At 34.5% G+C, this 17041-nt stretch overlaps 1 protein-coding gene across 2 annotated transcripts in view; it reads right to left on the bottom strand.

Moving 5' to 3' along the window:
* The window catches only part of LOC110027497 (arginyl-tRNA--protein transferase 2-like), a 29971-nt gene extending 13415 nt beyond the window's left edge, over positions 1-16556 (bottom strand). For both annotated transcript variants that reach the window (XM_020728969.1, XM_020728959.1), the window contains exons 1-5: positions 16255-16556; positions 15740-15778; positions 3731-3881; positions 2441-3607; positions 1268-1562 (exon numbers count right to left, since the gene is read on the bottom strand). In XM_020728969.1, coding sequence (XP_020584628.1) covers positions 1268-1562; positions 2441-3607; positions 3731-3881; positions 15740-15778; positions 16255-16378 — 1776 coding nt within the window. In that variant the 5' untranslated portion in view covers positions 16379-16556. The remainder of the gene's footprint in view (positions 1-1267; positions 1563-2440; positions 3608-3730; positions 3882-15739; positions 15779-16254) is intronic.
* Positions 16557-17041: the final 485 nt, after the last annotated feature.

Here is a 17041-nt window from a genome sequence, read left to right as displayed (position 1 = left end):
ATAAGGGAGACTGAAAGTGGCAAAAATTGTAACCATAAAATAATAGATGAAAAAAATGAAAAACTAATTTGTGGAAATAAGAGATGAATAAGAGGAAAGTAGCTTAGACTAATAAATAAATACATAATATATTGCTATTAAATAAGTTATATTTAACTAATTTTAATTATATGATATACTTGTTATCATTGAGCTTAAATCCTTTAACAATTTAATTGCTCAACAATAAACAAATTTATTTACATGTAAATAAATGAATTAGAATGTGTTAAGTTTGATTTATTTGTTATATTTTTTGATAAAAGACTGCATTTTGGTGGGATTTGATATTATTTGTGACACAATTCATCAGTTGAAAGGTAAACTAGCTTGAGTCTCTATTTGTGATTATCGCAATATTTCAACTACAAAGATTATATGTCTTATAGAGGTTCCTACTAAATCTAGGCATGTTGCATTTTTAGTCATTCACAAAATACATCCCTGATATGCATAAAAATATTAAAAAAAAAATAGCCACTAACTACGATGAATTGATAATTAAAAGCAATTTATTGATATCAATGTGAGACGTTTTTGTCCATGAATAAAATAATGGCGCATTTGGATTCAAAAAACCTTCCTTTAAAAATCATTGGCAAATTAAATGCAAGAAAGGCATGACTATAAATTTTGGAAAGCATCAGATCTGACACATATCCTTCGTAGCCATGTTTCTCAAAGCTTTCTCATGCCAAATCTTTCTCCATCCATTCCAAGAGATGTAATCTTTCCTAAGCTTAAGAGGCCTAAAAGTTAAATCATTTACAAGCACTTAGTATAGTTTGACAATCAATCAAGGAATTTTGTAAGATTATCATATTGTTTATTTCATTTTTTCCTATTATGATATTTTCTATATTTTCTAAAATCAAATAGTTCAAAATCTATTGTTCTCTAACTTATGTAATATATTATTTTATTCAAGAAAATATCTAACCAACATGTGAGGTAAGGATATGAGGCCCAATATGAAATTTCAAGAAATGCATACGAATTTTGAGAGAAGTGTACATTTAACAATCATATATAATCAAATACGAGATGCTGAAAGCAATTGGCATTTTAGAAAGTGTTTGGCATGTGTATGACACCTATGCACATACTTTAATGTTGGTGAGGTTAAGAAAAATCTAATAACACGTGTAATTCAATTAAAATATTAATATCCTCATGTTCATAAACAAAATATTACCAACAATTAAAAATTAGCCACCTAGGCACATACCTTGAATCTGAGCCGTGAACCTTGCAAGTCAATTAAAATATTACCAACATTAAACAACATTAACTCGTTCCGCAAAGGTTCACCACTATCTTTTGCTTCTGATTTAATATCCTCATGTTCATTTAGAATGCCTGCTTCGCTTTTTTCATCACGAGAAGTTCTATTTGATCCATTGTAATCAGGATAAGATGATGTGTCATTAGGAGATGACTGATGATGTTGGGTTTTAAAATCTGATAGGACAACATATGACTTTTTGTCAAGCAGTGGTCTAGCAATATCAAATGGTACCCACCTGAAAATCCAACACATAGCGAGTAACAAACATGGGACCATGGCATCAAAGAACATTTGTATTTGAAAAAGATACACATGTTCGTTGCTTTGAAAAAAAGAAAGATTTAGGGTGCATTTGGGGCAGCAGTGCAGTGCTACACCACAGTTTTTTTTAATTTGGCAAAACTATGTTTGGTCCAAGTTCCCAAAAAAACTGCAGCTGGAGGCTACGTTTTCCCACCAAATCTGGCTACCTACGGTGACTGCTAGAAAACTGTGGTTTGACTTTTTCAAAAATAAAATAAAGAAAAAAAATTTATAATTGTCACCACAATTTTTTGACCAACTCCACCAAATCTGGCTACCTACGGTGACTGCTAGAAAGCTGTGGTTTGACTTTTTCAAAAATAAAATAAAAAAAAAAAACTTATAATTGTCACCACAAGTTTTTGACGAACAGTGTCTTCTTTAGCAGCTTCGAAGAAACAGCTGCAGCTGCCCCAAACACACACTTATAGTAAAAATGGCCCAGGGAAGCTAAATTTTATACTTCAATTATTCACAGCTAAGTGGCATATTATGTCTTATTACATCATGAGTCGGAATTCTAGTCCTTGCCATTACAAAGGAAGTTCTCAATTCAAAACTAAGGGGCATAATATGTCCTATTACATGATGAGTCTGAATTCCAGTAGTTTCCCTTTCAAAGAAAGTTCTCAAATTGTTAACATATTGGCATTTTTTCTGCAACTTCAGCTCCTAAATATAGCAATTTAACTCACAAATGCCAATATTCCTAGCTTTTTCATAGCATCAATTTCATTTCACTTTCTAAGTTGCATAAAGAGAAGATTGAACAAGTTAAACTATCCGATGACATAAAAGGCAAGAACTTACTCATGACGAAGGGGACATAGAAGCTCAGATGGGCGATATGCTGCTTTGTATCTCATTTTGTTGCAGGAATGGATATAATAACCGAGATAATAGTACTGGAGGCTTGGGTGGTGAGCATGTGAATTTTTTACCCAATTTATTTCTTGTAAAGCTGAGTATTTTCCAAGTGATAGGAAGGCAAGATCAGGGTCCCAGAATAAATACTTGCTAGATAAGCATCTTGGAAGAATATCAACCACTCCAACAGCAACAAGTTTCCCATCAATAACATATTGCTGATGAAAAGAACCAAAACCACAAGGTGGAACACTCTTTGTACTCTTTGTACCACTAGGAGGAACAAAAATTATAGGCGTGTCCACCAGAAATCTACGGTAAGAACTTTCTGTTACTTTATCTGGTAAATCTCCATGGACTTTGATTTGATACCTTTTGTACAAGGCAAATTCAACAGGATCAAAACATGATCTTTTCATTCTTATCTCCAATTTCTTTTTTTTTAATGGAATATTTGCACTGCTTTCAGTTGAGCAACTTTCTTTATCCTTACCTCTTACCCCTCCAAAAGTTTGTGTACACGCCACTGTATTTGAAACCAAATCTGAATATTCAGAATGTTCCGTAGAAGAACAAAAATTAAGATGGCCATTGCAAGCTTTTACTAATAGACCAAAAGGTGTATCATCCAATTTTATGGAAGATGATAGCATTTCAGCAATTATGTTGGGTGTGACATCCAATGATCCTCCATTCTGAATTGGATTATTCAACTGAGAAGGAGAATTTTTTCCTTGTGCGGATTGTGGTCGTTTTAATGATGCAGCAATCTGAAATGGGATGTTGCTCGTGTACAACAAGTCTTCCGTTAGTTTCCTTTTAGCTTGAAATTTTACCTTTTTGACAACTGCCGTTGGAAACTTAATAGAAGGAAAATCACCTCTATCAATGCAAGCACTAATGGCATTGTTGACCAAATTTGCCAAAACTTGCAAAAACTCGTCTTCATTGAACTTCTTTTCAATTTTACCAGATAAGGATTTTCCTGAAGATATTCCTGAGCTAGTAATTGCTAATGATTCATTGTTACATGAGTTAATGTTGCACTCTGTGAAGCCCACCTCTTGAAACTGGTGTAGTTTCCTCGGGTTTAATGTACCTTCTACAAACCTATCCACCAGTATGTAACAGCATTGTAGCCAATACGATATAAAATAAATGCAGGCATACGCAATGATCAGGATGAAAGTAGTGCAAAGGAAGTGAACAGAAAAATAGCTTAAAAAGATATACCTTTGCATTTTCTTCTGCACACGAACTTGTTCCCTTGAAGGAACAAAATCACATGCATTCAAACGAATGGTATAAGGAGGACAACAAGTACTTTCCATCTCAGGTTTGTAGAGAAAACAGCCAGATCTCCTCCAACCCCGATCAAGAAGATCTGAAATTCATTCATAATTCATATATCATTGGACGGAGGAACAACATTGTAATGAACCATGCCCAACGCTAACGAGATTCAGATTTAAATAAATAAGCAGCTGAGTTCCTATAACTAGAGTATTTTTTCATGCTTGCATGAAGCTAACAAGAAATTTTCAGCACTTCTAAGGCTATTTAAATGCTCTAGTCATGATATTTGAACAATTACTTAACCTTGGGAACTATTATAATTGGATCCAATCCTAATTATATTAGAAAGGATTAAGTCTTGCATGATATAATTTATCATGTCTTGACAAGCAAACATAAGCATGTGGACGAATAGAGACAAATAAAGACCAACATATAATGGTGAATTGTTACAGTGCAGAGAAAAATTAAAATTATATTACCACGGACATTAGGTGATAGTGTGAAATAAGTGAGCTTTAGAGAGAAAAAACATCCCCAGCTACATTGTAAAAGCTAATAAAATTGAGAACAACTGAAAGGAATAAGAAAAAAAATCAGATAGCCTTTCTCAGAGCATCTTTGAAAAATGATAGAGAATATAGAAATGCAATTATTTGTCTCCTCAAGGCCTAATCAATGAGTTTGCGGCCAATAGTAACTTAGAAAAATAGAGGCAATTGCTATTTTCCCGAGCTTAACTAGTGAGCTAGGTGGCATAAAATAGAACTTGTTGCTTCATTGAGTCACTTCTGCAATCACAATGACCGATCATCATAAATTGATTGTCCGCAGTTCATGATTAATAAAGAAACTAGATGAGTAAGATAGAGTATAAGAGAGGAGGAATGGCAACGAGTCACACAGGAGTGGTTTGGTCTTTGTTAACCTACATACACTATCCAGAGATGTAGCATGGTTCGATATTTGGAGAATGAATTACAGAAGCAATAAACATTGTGAACCCAAGAATCGATGCTTAGACAGGAGTGGTTTGGTCTTTGTTAACCTACATACACAATCCAGAGATGGAGCATGTTTCGATATTTGGAGAATGAATTACAGAAGAAATAAACATTGTGAACCCAAGAATCGATGCTTAGTTCTCCTTCATTCTCACCTCTTCAGGTTGCCTTGAAATGGTACTAAAAATGATCTTTCAACCATGTGCTCTTTGATGGTCAAATATTTCCTGTGTCATTGGTTGAGAGTGATGAACGTTTGCACCTTTATGATGACAATTACTTGATGATAAATATCTTGAGGGTTCTTTCCAAGTCAACTTGCGGTTCATACCAAGCTGTTCACGATGCTAGGAAGATTGAATGTATTGGATTTCAAAATGTAGAAACTGGGAGAAATGAAAAGGAGAAATGATTGAAGAAGATTCAGCACAACAGTTTTGCTGAGTAGGTACACTGGAACAGATCAAATGTGTGGCTTCTCAAAGGTGGTTATTTAAAATTATTCGGCTGTTATACATTCAATATCTAAAATCCTCAATTTTAGCTTTTAAAGTAAGACCCATGTACGGCTCTCCTGTGTTCAACAAGCATGGGAAGAAGAATCACCATGATTAGTTCCCCCGCATTTAAAATTCGATTTACACGTGAATAAAGTTACAAAAGTTATTTAAACTCTTCATCTTTCCCGTCTTTTATCTTATTTCTATGTAATTCAACAATTTTCCTTGTAACTTAAAAAAAGATTTCAAATAATAGAATTTTGCTAAAATTTGCATTACATTGAAAGAAACAAAAAATCAGAAAACTAATCCAACATTATCATTCAGCGATGCAATTGATGAGATTATGGATGAAGTTGCGGCTTTTATGCCAAATAGGTTTGTGTGTGGCTCTGGTAATAATGGATATTACACCCTGTACGATAGATTACACTGCAGACTTAATTATAAAAGCTTATATCACAAAAGCATCTCTAGCTGTACATCTACCTGCCTCTCTGATGGTGAGTTCATAGAAATGGAAAATTTTAGGAAATTTATCGGTGAAAATAGAAGGAATCAAGTATATGAAGAAACCTAATATATGAGGGAAGAGATTAATTGTCCTGACAAGGAGATGAGGAACGAGTGAGAAACTGTACAAGGTCAAGCACTATTTCCGACCTTTAATTTTGCTTTATGTTTTAAAGTAACTTTTTCATGTTCAAGAATTTTACTTGAAGAAATGTAGCTGTAGATTAACATTTTGAATATTGATTTTACTTGAAGTTATGTTAGTAGTTTCTTAATTTTTAGAATTTTTAGTTTTAAGTTTAAAATTTTTAAGCATACCTTTGATTGTTCCTTAAGAAGTGGTTATGTTTTCTATGATTGTTTTGGTCTGATGATGGGCTTGGATCAATTCTTTATTGGTTTTTCCATCCTATGACTTCAATCAGTTCACATATGATTACGAGAATCTTAAACTCTGACTAATTCACTTTTCTTATTATTACGAGTTTTTAGGCTTTGTGACTTTTGCTCCCTACAAATACATTGGTTAAAAATGTTTATAAAGAGCGGCTCCATGCAACTTTATTTTGTACACGGCTTATCTGATAACAATCTCAAAAATGTGACAATAGGTGATATTTTAGGATTTTGCACTTGCTTCATATGGTACCATCAATTTCATGATATCATAATTAATTTGTTTGTTGATATATAATTATAATTTGGAGTGATTGTAAATATAAGTTTTGGTACATATTAAAACAAGAGGTAGATCGAATGATAATGAACATTGAAGTTTCTATTTTATTTTATGTTTAAGCGTTGGATATGAACAAACCTTTTTTCATGGTACAACTGGTAACTAATTTATGGAGGAAGCTATCTCCTTATATTGGCAGATTGCTAGTTTGAAAACTTCTTTCTTTAAGCCTATTCGATTTTATATTATTAATGCTCGGTGTGCCTAGGTCATTGTATTTGAATAAAACTCATAGTATAGGTTTTTTTAGTGTTGTAATTTCTAGTTGACATGTGATTTGTATTTCTATGTAGATTTCAATCAGGTGCTTCTTAAGTTAACATTTGAGCATATTATATGTGTTTTGACATTTTCATCAAAAGAAATGAACATGGTTATGTATGATAAGCTAAAGTATCTCGGATCAATTAAACAAAAGAATGAACATATATATTCTAGAGTTAAGTTTGGGTGATTAAAATAGAAAATTGCATTGAGTGTTCATGTAGACGAGAATAAATTCTAAGGAGAAGTTTGGGTGGTTAAAATAGAGAATTGTTTCTATAGTATTATGCGATAAAATGATATCATGGAGGGTTAAAACTTGAATTTAATAAAACCTCAATTTAGGTTGATGATGTTGTATGGATATGAGCATAGCCATAAAAGCCACAATGATATCTAAGTTGATGTGATAAAAATGAGAATATTAATATGAATGTATAGCAAAACTAGGAATGATAAATAAAGGGAATACTGGATCAATGGTTGAAAGTAAACAAATATTGAAGAAAAGGTAATTAAAAATAAACTCAGGTTGCTTGGATAAATAAACAAAGACTAAAAAGTAAATACACTAAAAAATTATACAAAAACACACCCATTAAATAGGTAGATAAAATTTGTCTGAAAGGAATATGATGTAAAAGGTGTAAACTTGAGGCAATGGTTGGAAGTAGTTAAAATAATTTGTGAAAAATATGTTCAATGCCAACACTCGCAGAAATGAATAAAAATAAAAATTCATAAGCCAGCCCTAAATAGTATTGATAAAATAATGATGATCACGATGAAATAAAATCCATATTGTATATAATCTAGATTCTATCAATCTTGATAGTGGAAAGTAAAATGAAAAATAATGTTCTTAATCATTGTTGATTGTCCTAAATGGCAGTTTATTTGTTAAATAGCTTTAGAGCAAACATACCATATTCTTTAGACCAAACATACCATATTTCACAAATTGGTTCTATTTAAATTACATTGCTTTATAAGTGAACCAAAATAGTCCTTAAATGTATCTCTTCGCACATGTAAACTGAATGTCCAACCTATTATTTAAAATTGCATAATGTGAGGAATGTTTTTTACACAAAATCGCAATGAGACGTATGTTTTTTACACAAAATCGCAATGAGACATGTTTTTTACACAAAATTTACGTCTCATTGTCCGAAAGCGAGGTGTACACCTCATCCAGACTGAGGCGTGCCTTGAATTTTTGAGGCTATTCACAATTTTATTAAACCAAATTAAAATTAATATCAATATCCCTCACATATTAACCTTCGCATCTTACACATTAAATAAAAATAAAACAAAAAATATACATATAAATTAAAATAAATATAAAAGAAAAAAATGATATAAAAATAAATGAATAAAATCCTATAAATTTATATTTAATTAACATTTTAATTGATCATTATTCATTAAAAATAGAAGATAATTGAGATTAAAGATGATGAGAAATAGGATAATATGGATACGACTAAGGACAATACACGAGATAAATAATTTATTTTGTCAATAATTCTAATAAAAATTAATTAGGTGATAAAAATAATTAGGACTTTTAAATTTTAAAATTCAAATATTGATGACATGTTATATTTTTGTTTAAGTGGATGGCGGTATAAGTGAAAAGAAACATTAATGTTGAACTTAGTGTTGAATTTGTGAATAGAGCAGCTTGAATTTTATTGATAGAACGGGGGCATATATACCCAATTACAAAACTCACAAGAAAAGTAATAAAAACATAATAAAAAGAAATAGGAAAGGAAATAAAAACACAATATAAAGAAATAAGAAAGGAATAATGAATGAATTAATATAAATCTCTGCATTTAATACAAATATTTGCATAATTCTAATACTCTCTCTCAAATTGAAGCATAGATTTCAGTCATGTTCAACTTGGATTTGAAGTCATCAAACTGTTGCTGAGAAGGATTTTTAGCGAGGATACCTACTAGCTAGTCACTGAAGTTTTTTCTTTAATGAAATGTCTGTCAATCTCCACATGTTTGGTACGATCATGTTGGACCGGGTTGTGAGTGATGTTGACCGCGTCCTTATTGCCACAAAACAATTGTAGAAGAACTAAGGTCAGTATACGTAGTTCGCAGAGTTTGATGCGTAACCAGAGAGCTTCACAGAACCTCAAGGACATGGAACGAAATTCAACTTCAGCACTGCTCCAGACAACTACCAATTGCTTCTTATTTTTCCATGTGACGACATTTTCCCACACAAATGAGCAATACCAAGAGGTAGATCGTCGGTCATGAACAGACCCGACAGAATCAGCGTCTGTATAAACAACAATAGAACGAGATGTGTAGCGCGAGAAAAGCAAATTTGAGACCAATTTGTCTTTTAAATAATGGAGAATCTATTGCACAGCTTAGAGATAGTGTTCTGGGTCATGCATGAATTGACTAACAATACCAACTATGTGGCATATATCGGAGAGTGTACGGGTGAGGTAGATGAGTTCCCCACAAGGCGTTGATAATGAGTCTTGCTCGCCTGAACAACATTGGCGACCAACCGTGCTTTATTACATTCAAATGACCCATCAGATTTGAACTTGATGCTAAAAATCCATCGGCATCCTACTGCATTCTTTCCCGAGGAATATCTACATCTTATGTATGTTTCCGTTGAAGGGCATTCATCTCCTCCATCACTGCAGCCTTCCAGACAGGATCTGCTAGTGCCACCTCAATGGTAGTTGGGATTTGATGATCCGTCAGAACAGTAGCAAATGCTCTGTTGGTCTGCGATAGCCTGCGAAAATAAACATATTTGTCATGGAATTGAGAGAGCATGCCTGATTGCATACCTTGTTTGGAGAACTCACCTCCTCATTTACAGTAGGAGTTGTGATAGGGATGTCGCCCGGGGTAGATTCAAGGTCCTGCAAGGAGGTAGCACGCTCCAGAGTAGGTGCATTGAGACTAGTGTGTAGAGTGTAGACACGAAGAGTGGGAGGTGGAACTATAGGAACCGGGTTTACTCGGTGGTAGAAACAATGGGGAGAACATCAATAGGAGTAGGATCTGGAACTGTGTCCAAAAACTCTAGCTCCCTCTCACTTGAGGCCAAGTTAAGAAAATATGGAACACTTTCAAAAAAGGAGACATTGACACTCACATAGATTCTATTTGTGATAGGATTCAGAAACTGATACTTTTTTTGAGTGACGAAGTATCCTAGGAAGACACATTTTATGAATCTGGGATCAAGTTTACAATAAGTGGAGTTGATGTTTAGAACAAAGGCCGTGTACCCAAATATTTTGGGATTTAACGTAGTGAATATTCGATTGGTAGGAAAGTATGACGTTAGGACGACCAAAGAGGTTCGGAAGTTATGAATTTTAGAGAGAACTCTATTAATCAAATAGGTGGCACTTTGTATGACATCATTACAAAACCGTTTTGGAACATTATATTGAAACATAATGAAACGAACAACGACGAAGATACGTCAATTTTTCCTCTCAAATATCTCATTTTGTTGAGGAGTATCCGTACACAAGGTATGGTGGAGGATGCCCTTACCAAGAATTCTCCTAAAATAGAGTTAAAAAACTCGCGACCATTGTCGGTCCGAAGGACCTAAATTGGAGTTTTAAATTGGGTCAAAATGAAAGTGTAGAAATTTTGAAAGGTGATAACAACTTCCAATTTGTCTTTTAAAATATACACTCACGTTATTCAAATGTGGCCATCAATCAAGGTAAAAAACCATCATATATTGGTGTAACTGGAAGCATACATCACTTTGAATGAGTGAAAAAGGAGCGAAAGATGTGTAATTGTGGGGTGGGTAATGAACTCGATGATGTTTGGCTAACTAACACGTCTCACAATTGAAATTAGAAAGACTTATTAGTAGACATCAAAATGTACAAATTTTTTAAATATGGAAAACTAGGATGACTCAAATAATAATGCAACAACAAAATGGGACATTCAGTGACTCGAGATAAGCTACAACTACTGAGTGGAGTGTTCTAGAGCTCCGTATTATTCTCTTGGAAGTAGTAGAGCTCGGCTACCTGCTTAGCAGTTCCAATGATCCTCCCCAAGCGACGATCCTAAAAAGCACAAACATCAGGAGAGAAATGAGCAATGCAATCAATGTCATCCGCTAAATTACTAACAAATAAAAGGTCACACTTCAACGGTGGAACATGTAACATAAAATTCAAGGTTAGTCTGATAGTTAAAACAACCGACTATTTACCAGCAATAGAACTACAGGAGTCGTCTGCAATTCTGACCATATCTTTCCCAAAACATGGATATTATATCGAGAAAGCTTCTGAGCATCCAATCATGTGGTCTATAGCACTTGAATCAATGATCTATGGACTAGAAGAGATAAAAGTTATGTGTCATTGGAACAGTACCTTGACGGACATGGGAGGTCGGTGGACCAGCAGAGAACTGAGTAGATCCAAGTAGATTGATCGATTGTTCTATCTGACTTTTCAGTGTCGAAGGATTCTGGAATGTTTTGGGTAGGAGCTGGCTGAACTATGGTAGACTCTAATGTTGTAGTAAGTCCCTTTGTAGTAGAGATTTTAGTCGAAGGTTTGTGCGTCGGTTTTCCATAGACCTTCCAACACTTATCACAAGTGTGGTTGGGTTTATGACAGAAATCCGAAGTAGGGTGACCTACCTGAGGTGGCATTGAAGAGGGTTGAGCACTATTAGAGATCAAACGGATGATTTGATTGAAGGAATGGAAGTGTCGATCATGACAAGTCTCCAGTTTTCTTCACGGAGAATCTCTATGAAAGTACTGCGACGGAAGGCAGGGGATCCCGACCAAAAATATGGCCCCGAACTTCGTCAAGGTCGTTGTTGAGACCTGTCAGGAATTGAAACATACGATCCTTTTCCACAATCTTCTGGAAGGGAGAGAGGTCAGCCAAAGTATCCCAAGAGTATTAATACAAGTCGCATTCCATCCATAGTGTCGCCATATCATTATAGTATTGGGTCATGGTCTTTGATCCCTATTTTACCTCTACATCCGATTATGTATCACGGACTGTCGTCCAGAGGGCGCTAGCGAAAGGGAGGATCAAATATGAATGGTCGATTGATGTTTCCATGGAGTTGTTCAGCCATTACATTACCATAGAGTTCTTCACTTCCTAAGCTGCATAAGACGGGTCAGTCTTTGGAGGTTCACAGATCATATCTATGAGATGACTGAATTTTTCGCATCCTTTGATGAACAAAGACGCCACTTGGGACCATTGGAGAAAGTTGTTGCAGTTCAGTTTATGAGTTGTGATGAAGAAGTTCAAGTTGGTTTCTGGTCCCCTGATCTGCAGATAATGCTATAAACGAGTCGAGCTTGAGTGAGCTGAGCCTCAACTCGTTCCAATTTGGCTCGTGTTTGAAAAGGCTCGTGAACAATATGTTCGTGTTCGGCTTGAATAACATATTATTGTTCGTGTTCGACTCGTGTTCGATTCAAAATAGGCTTGGCAAAATATAAAATGTCGCGAAATCGCTCCAATAATACTGCAAACTATGGAATAACCCAACGATAACACCCGAGAAACACCTGACTAACACCCAAATAGTGCGGAATAACATTGATAACTCCAATAACACCGCGGAATAACACCGCGAACGGCGGCATAATACTGATAACATTGTTGGTGTTACTCGATGTTATTTTGCGGTATTATTGGTGTTATCAACGTTATTTCGCGGCGTGGAACCTGATAACATTGTTGGTGTTACTCGATGTTATTTTGTGGTATTATTGGTGTTATCAACGTTATTTTGCGGCGTGGAATAACACCAACAACACCGCAGACGGCGGAATAATACCGATAACACAGCGGGTGTTACTCGGTGTTATTCCGCGATATTATTGGTGTCAACGATGTTATTCAGCGGCACGAAATAACACCAATAACACCGTGGATAGAGGAATAACACTGACAACACAGCAAGTGTTACGTGGGGGTTATTCTGCAGTGTTACGCCACGGAATAATACCAATAACACCACAGAATATCAAGTATATTTATATTTTTATTTATTAATTAATTTATTTTTTTTTCTAGCAAATTCGAGCCGAACACGAGCGAACAAAAATTTGTTCATGTTTGGTTCATTTATATTTCTAGCTTAAAAATTTGTTCGAGTTCGGCTCGTTAAGCTTAACGAGTGAGCCAAACACGAGCTGCTTAACGAGTCGAACAGGAGTTGTTCGCGAAAAACTCTTTTTTACAGCCCTATCTGCAGGGGAATGAGTTGAAGTCGAACCTTCAGTGACATCAAGGGCTTCTTTTGAAATTGGTTCACTGTTAGAGAAGTCTGCCATGATTCTGACCGAGCCAAAGGAGATATTGGAATTTCAAGATAATGACGGGTTCCAGCGGGTCACCGATGGCAGATAAACTTGCAGGTAACAACAAGAAAGCTGCAGGAAAAAAATCTAGGGCAATCGGAGGAACCTTGAAGGGAAGTCGTAGAGAGCACATGCAACGACAGCCGGCGAGATTCTCCACCACAGAAATAGTCGGCTAGGTTCTCCACCACAAGGAGGTTGGGGAGGACCTGCAGGGACAGTTGGTCTTGCAGCAAGAAAGGGAAACTGCAGGGATAGCCGACAGGATTCTCCACCACAAGTAAGTCGGGAAGGACCTGCAGTGACAGACGGTCTTGCTATAGGGAAGGGAAGCCTCGGGGAGGACCTGCACCTACAGGTGGCTGAAGAGGAGGTTGGCGGCTCTGAAACCTTGCAGAGATGGCTGACGACAGCTGCAGGGGAGGTTAGCAACTGCAAAGGTGGCTTTGATACCATGTTGAATTTCTGAATAGAGCAGCTTCAATTTTATTGATTGAAATGGGGGTATATATACCCAATTACAAGGACACTTACAAGGAAAGTAAGAAAAAACATAATAAAAAGAAATAGAAAAGGAAATAAAAACAAAATAAAGAGAAATAAGAAAGGAAATAAAAACAAAACACAGATAAATAGGAAAGAAATAATGCAAGAATTAATACAAATCCATGCATTTTATACAAATCTATGCATAATTGTAATACTTATTTTGATTATTACATGTTGATGTTTTAGTATATTATTTTAAAATCATAGTTTACTTTAATACTTTAATATTTGTATAACTTATCTTTTTCATAATTTGATATCAGAATATTAACATGTTACTTCCAATTTTATGTAACTTATTAATTTTTTACATAGTTAGAATGTTATTATATTATTTTTTATTGTGTTGAGAAGTTAGAATCTTAATATATTATTTCTTAATTCATACTTTATAGTTTATACAAATTTATTAATTTACACAATTTTTAAATTTGAGGCTTACGTCTCAAAACTCTTTGATGCTTATGCCTTCCCTTACGAACATAGAATGTTTCAGTATCCAATTGTGCAATTTTAAACATGTACATAGTTATCACTTCATCATTCATTACACCCATTAAAGTTGCATATCATACGCTACATCTTTGATATACCAATTCTAAATCAACAATCTTCTAAATGTTTTCTCTATTATTCTAATTTTTCAGCAATTTAATAGATATATCATCAATTAAAACTATTATATACAGCAATTCTAAGCTAAAGCACCTCACTTTCTGTGTCTTTTGTAAACATATAGACAGCTACTATAAGAAAATATGCAATTTATGTTAATTCATAATGTAATCATATTGTAATCATTGGGACATTTTAGGCGTCAAAATTCTATTGAAAATATTGATTAACAAAACTCTTTCAATAGCCCCCATAATAACTCTCCAATTTATAATAAATATCACAATTGAACCTAAAAGCATACATTTATGCATTTTATTTAGAGCAGAAAAAATACCTTAAGAGTGTTGTCTATTTTTCAATAAGACCATAACACAACATTTCCAAATATCAGGGATAAGCACAATTTTTAAAAGTAGGCTAGAATTTCATATCACCTATTAATGAATAGAATCAATATAACTTTTTTTTTCATTTTCTCAAGAAGTTGTCGATGGTTTCCTTAGTGATATTAACTATATTTTTGCTCACCCCATTCCAACAAAATTTTTACTCTAATATTGTTGATGACCAGACGGCCATCTAGGAACAAGTAGCTCTTAAGGGCTTGGATGGAATCCAGCCTCAAAATCTTAAATAGGCTCAATTGACCAAATTTCTAGAATTATCTAACAAAATCTATGATTTGAAATTTTGTGAATAAAAAATGAAAATATATCCATAACAAATATATGATTATCTATAAAATCTTCTAATAGTATAAATTAAATTATATTTAGAACTTTTATGCGCAACAATTCATGTTTTTCTATTTAGAACTTGTTAATCCATTGTATGAGGTTTGTCGTTTTTAGCAAAAGCAAAGCTAAGCCTACATAATAAAGTTTAGAATGGCAATTAAACAGGCAGCATTTAAGGCTTGGTAAGTATGCACTCCATTGGTTAGATCTTATTTTTATTGCTCATTGAATGCTTGCAAAAGCAATCCAATTGATCCCAAAGAACAATCAAAATAAACTGAGTCATGTAAAATCTCTATCAATAAATTATTCATAAAAATTTCTTTGAGAATTATTTTAGACAATGATGACAGACAAAAAGGATGAAATGATCTAGAATAGTCAATCAAGCCATTTTTAATGGGAAAGTTATATTACCATGCTAATTTGCAAACAAAATGAAAAACTGAAAGCAGTTCATTAAAAGGCATCACTTTTCAATGTTGCCACCATGCTTGGATGAAAAGAGCCTGATCTTCTATGATTTGGAGGCTTTGTTGACTGCACTAATTTAGGAAATTGCAACAAAATCTACCCTCTAGTCATAGCATAGCATACAGAAAACATTCAACAGTTGCAAAAGCACATACCTTGATAGTCATTTGCTTTAATGCTCTGAGCCCACAATCCTGTCCAATCATTTGTCGGTAAATTAATTAAACAAGTAACTAATATGTTATCAAGTTGCATTATCAAAACATGGCACTAAAATTCAATTTAGCTTTATAGTGTAAAACAAGTTAGAAACCATGCATGACTCAGCAGACTAGGATTCATAAAGTTATTGGTAGTTTGCTGGTTTGCTATGATGCTTTGCAGATGAAGATAAGAAATTCTACGGAAGCCAGAAAAAAAAAACGTAAAATAAAATGTTGGTGATGCCCTCTCTCATCCAAATGAAGCAAAACCAAATAACCCCCACTAATATCGATAAAAAACATAATCTCTCCTTCAAAACCCGACCAAAATATCATTCGCAACCAACCAACCAGACAGAGGAACAAACTGGGTAAATCAGCACGCTCGCAACCTCTTCAAATCGATGAAGTATAGAAAAGCAGAAGAAAACAATAAAGAAAAGAGATATTTCGAAGATCCGACTGACCATGAGAGATGCTGGTGTAGGAGGAGGATCTACAGTACCCGCATGAGCTTCTTAGCTGGCCGTGATCAATCAAAACCGTCTCCCCACATCCTCCTCTTCTGCTGCTGCTCGCTCCATCATTCATCTTTAACTTTCTTCCCAGATCGATGATTTGCCCTTCAGCACTTCTTCTGCAACCTCCGAAGTACAAAACCGCCGATCGATTTCTCTCTTCCCCACTCGAACGCCCGTTCACTGCTTGAAGGATATCTCCCTCGAGCGCCGCAGCAATAGAAGAAGTATTTTCTTAAATGGGTTCAAGCTTCTACTTCTAATGTTTACTTCTATGTTGTCATTAATGGTAAATTAAATAGCTATTTTTCTTCTACTTTTTATTTGTGGTAGGCATGTCCTCTTTCACATTATTTATTCACTATTGTGATGGATGCTCTCTTTTATTTTAGATGCTCTTACCACAAATATGCATCTTGAGATCTTTTATGTTTTCGTGTATTTTATGTGGATGACTTTTTGATCGGTGGTAAACGGTGGTCTTTTATTTTAGATGCTCTTACCACAAATATGCATCGTGAGATCTTTTATGTTTTTCGTGTATTTTATGTGGATGACTTTTTGATGGGTGGCAAAGCCGATTCTGCTCTTATGCATAATATTATTAATATCTTAAATATTTTTAGTCGAGTTTTTGACTTACGTTAATTGTTGGTATTGATAAAGGCATAAATTAACCTAATAACTGTGACATCATTTTGAATGAGTTTGAAAGTACTTTTCTTAGCCTCGCCCT

Source organism: Phalaenopsis equestris, unplaced genomic scaffold, assembly GCF_001263595.1.
Source record: "Phalaenopsis equestris unplaced genomic scaffold, ASM126359v1 Scaffold000002, whole genome shotgun sequence".
NCBI lineage: Eukaryota > Viridiplantae > Streptophyta > Magnoliopsida > Asparagales > Orchidaceae > Phalaenopsis > Phalaenopsis equestris.
The sequence above is the reverse complement of the archived record's forward strand: the minus strand, read 5'-3'. Positions and strand labels throughout refer to the sequence as shown.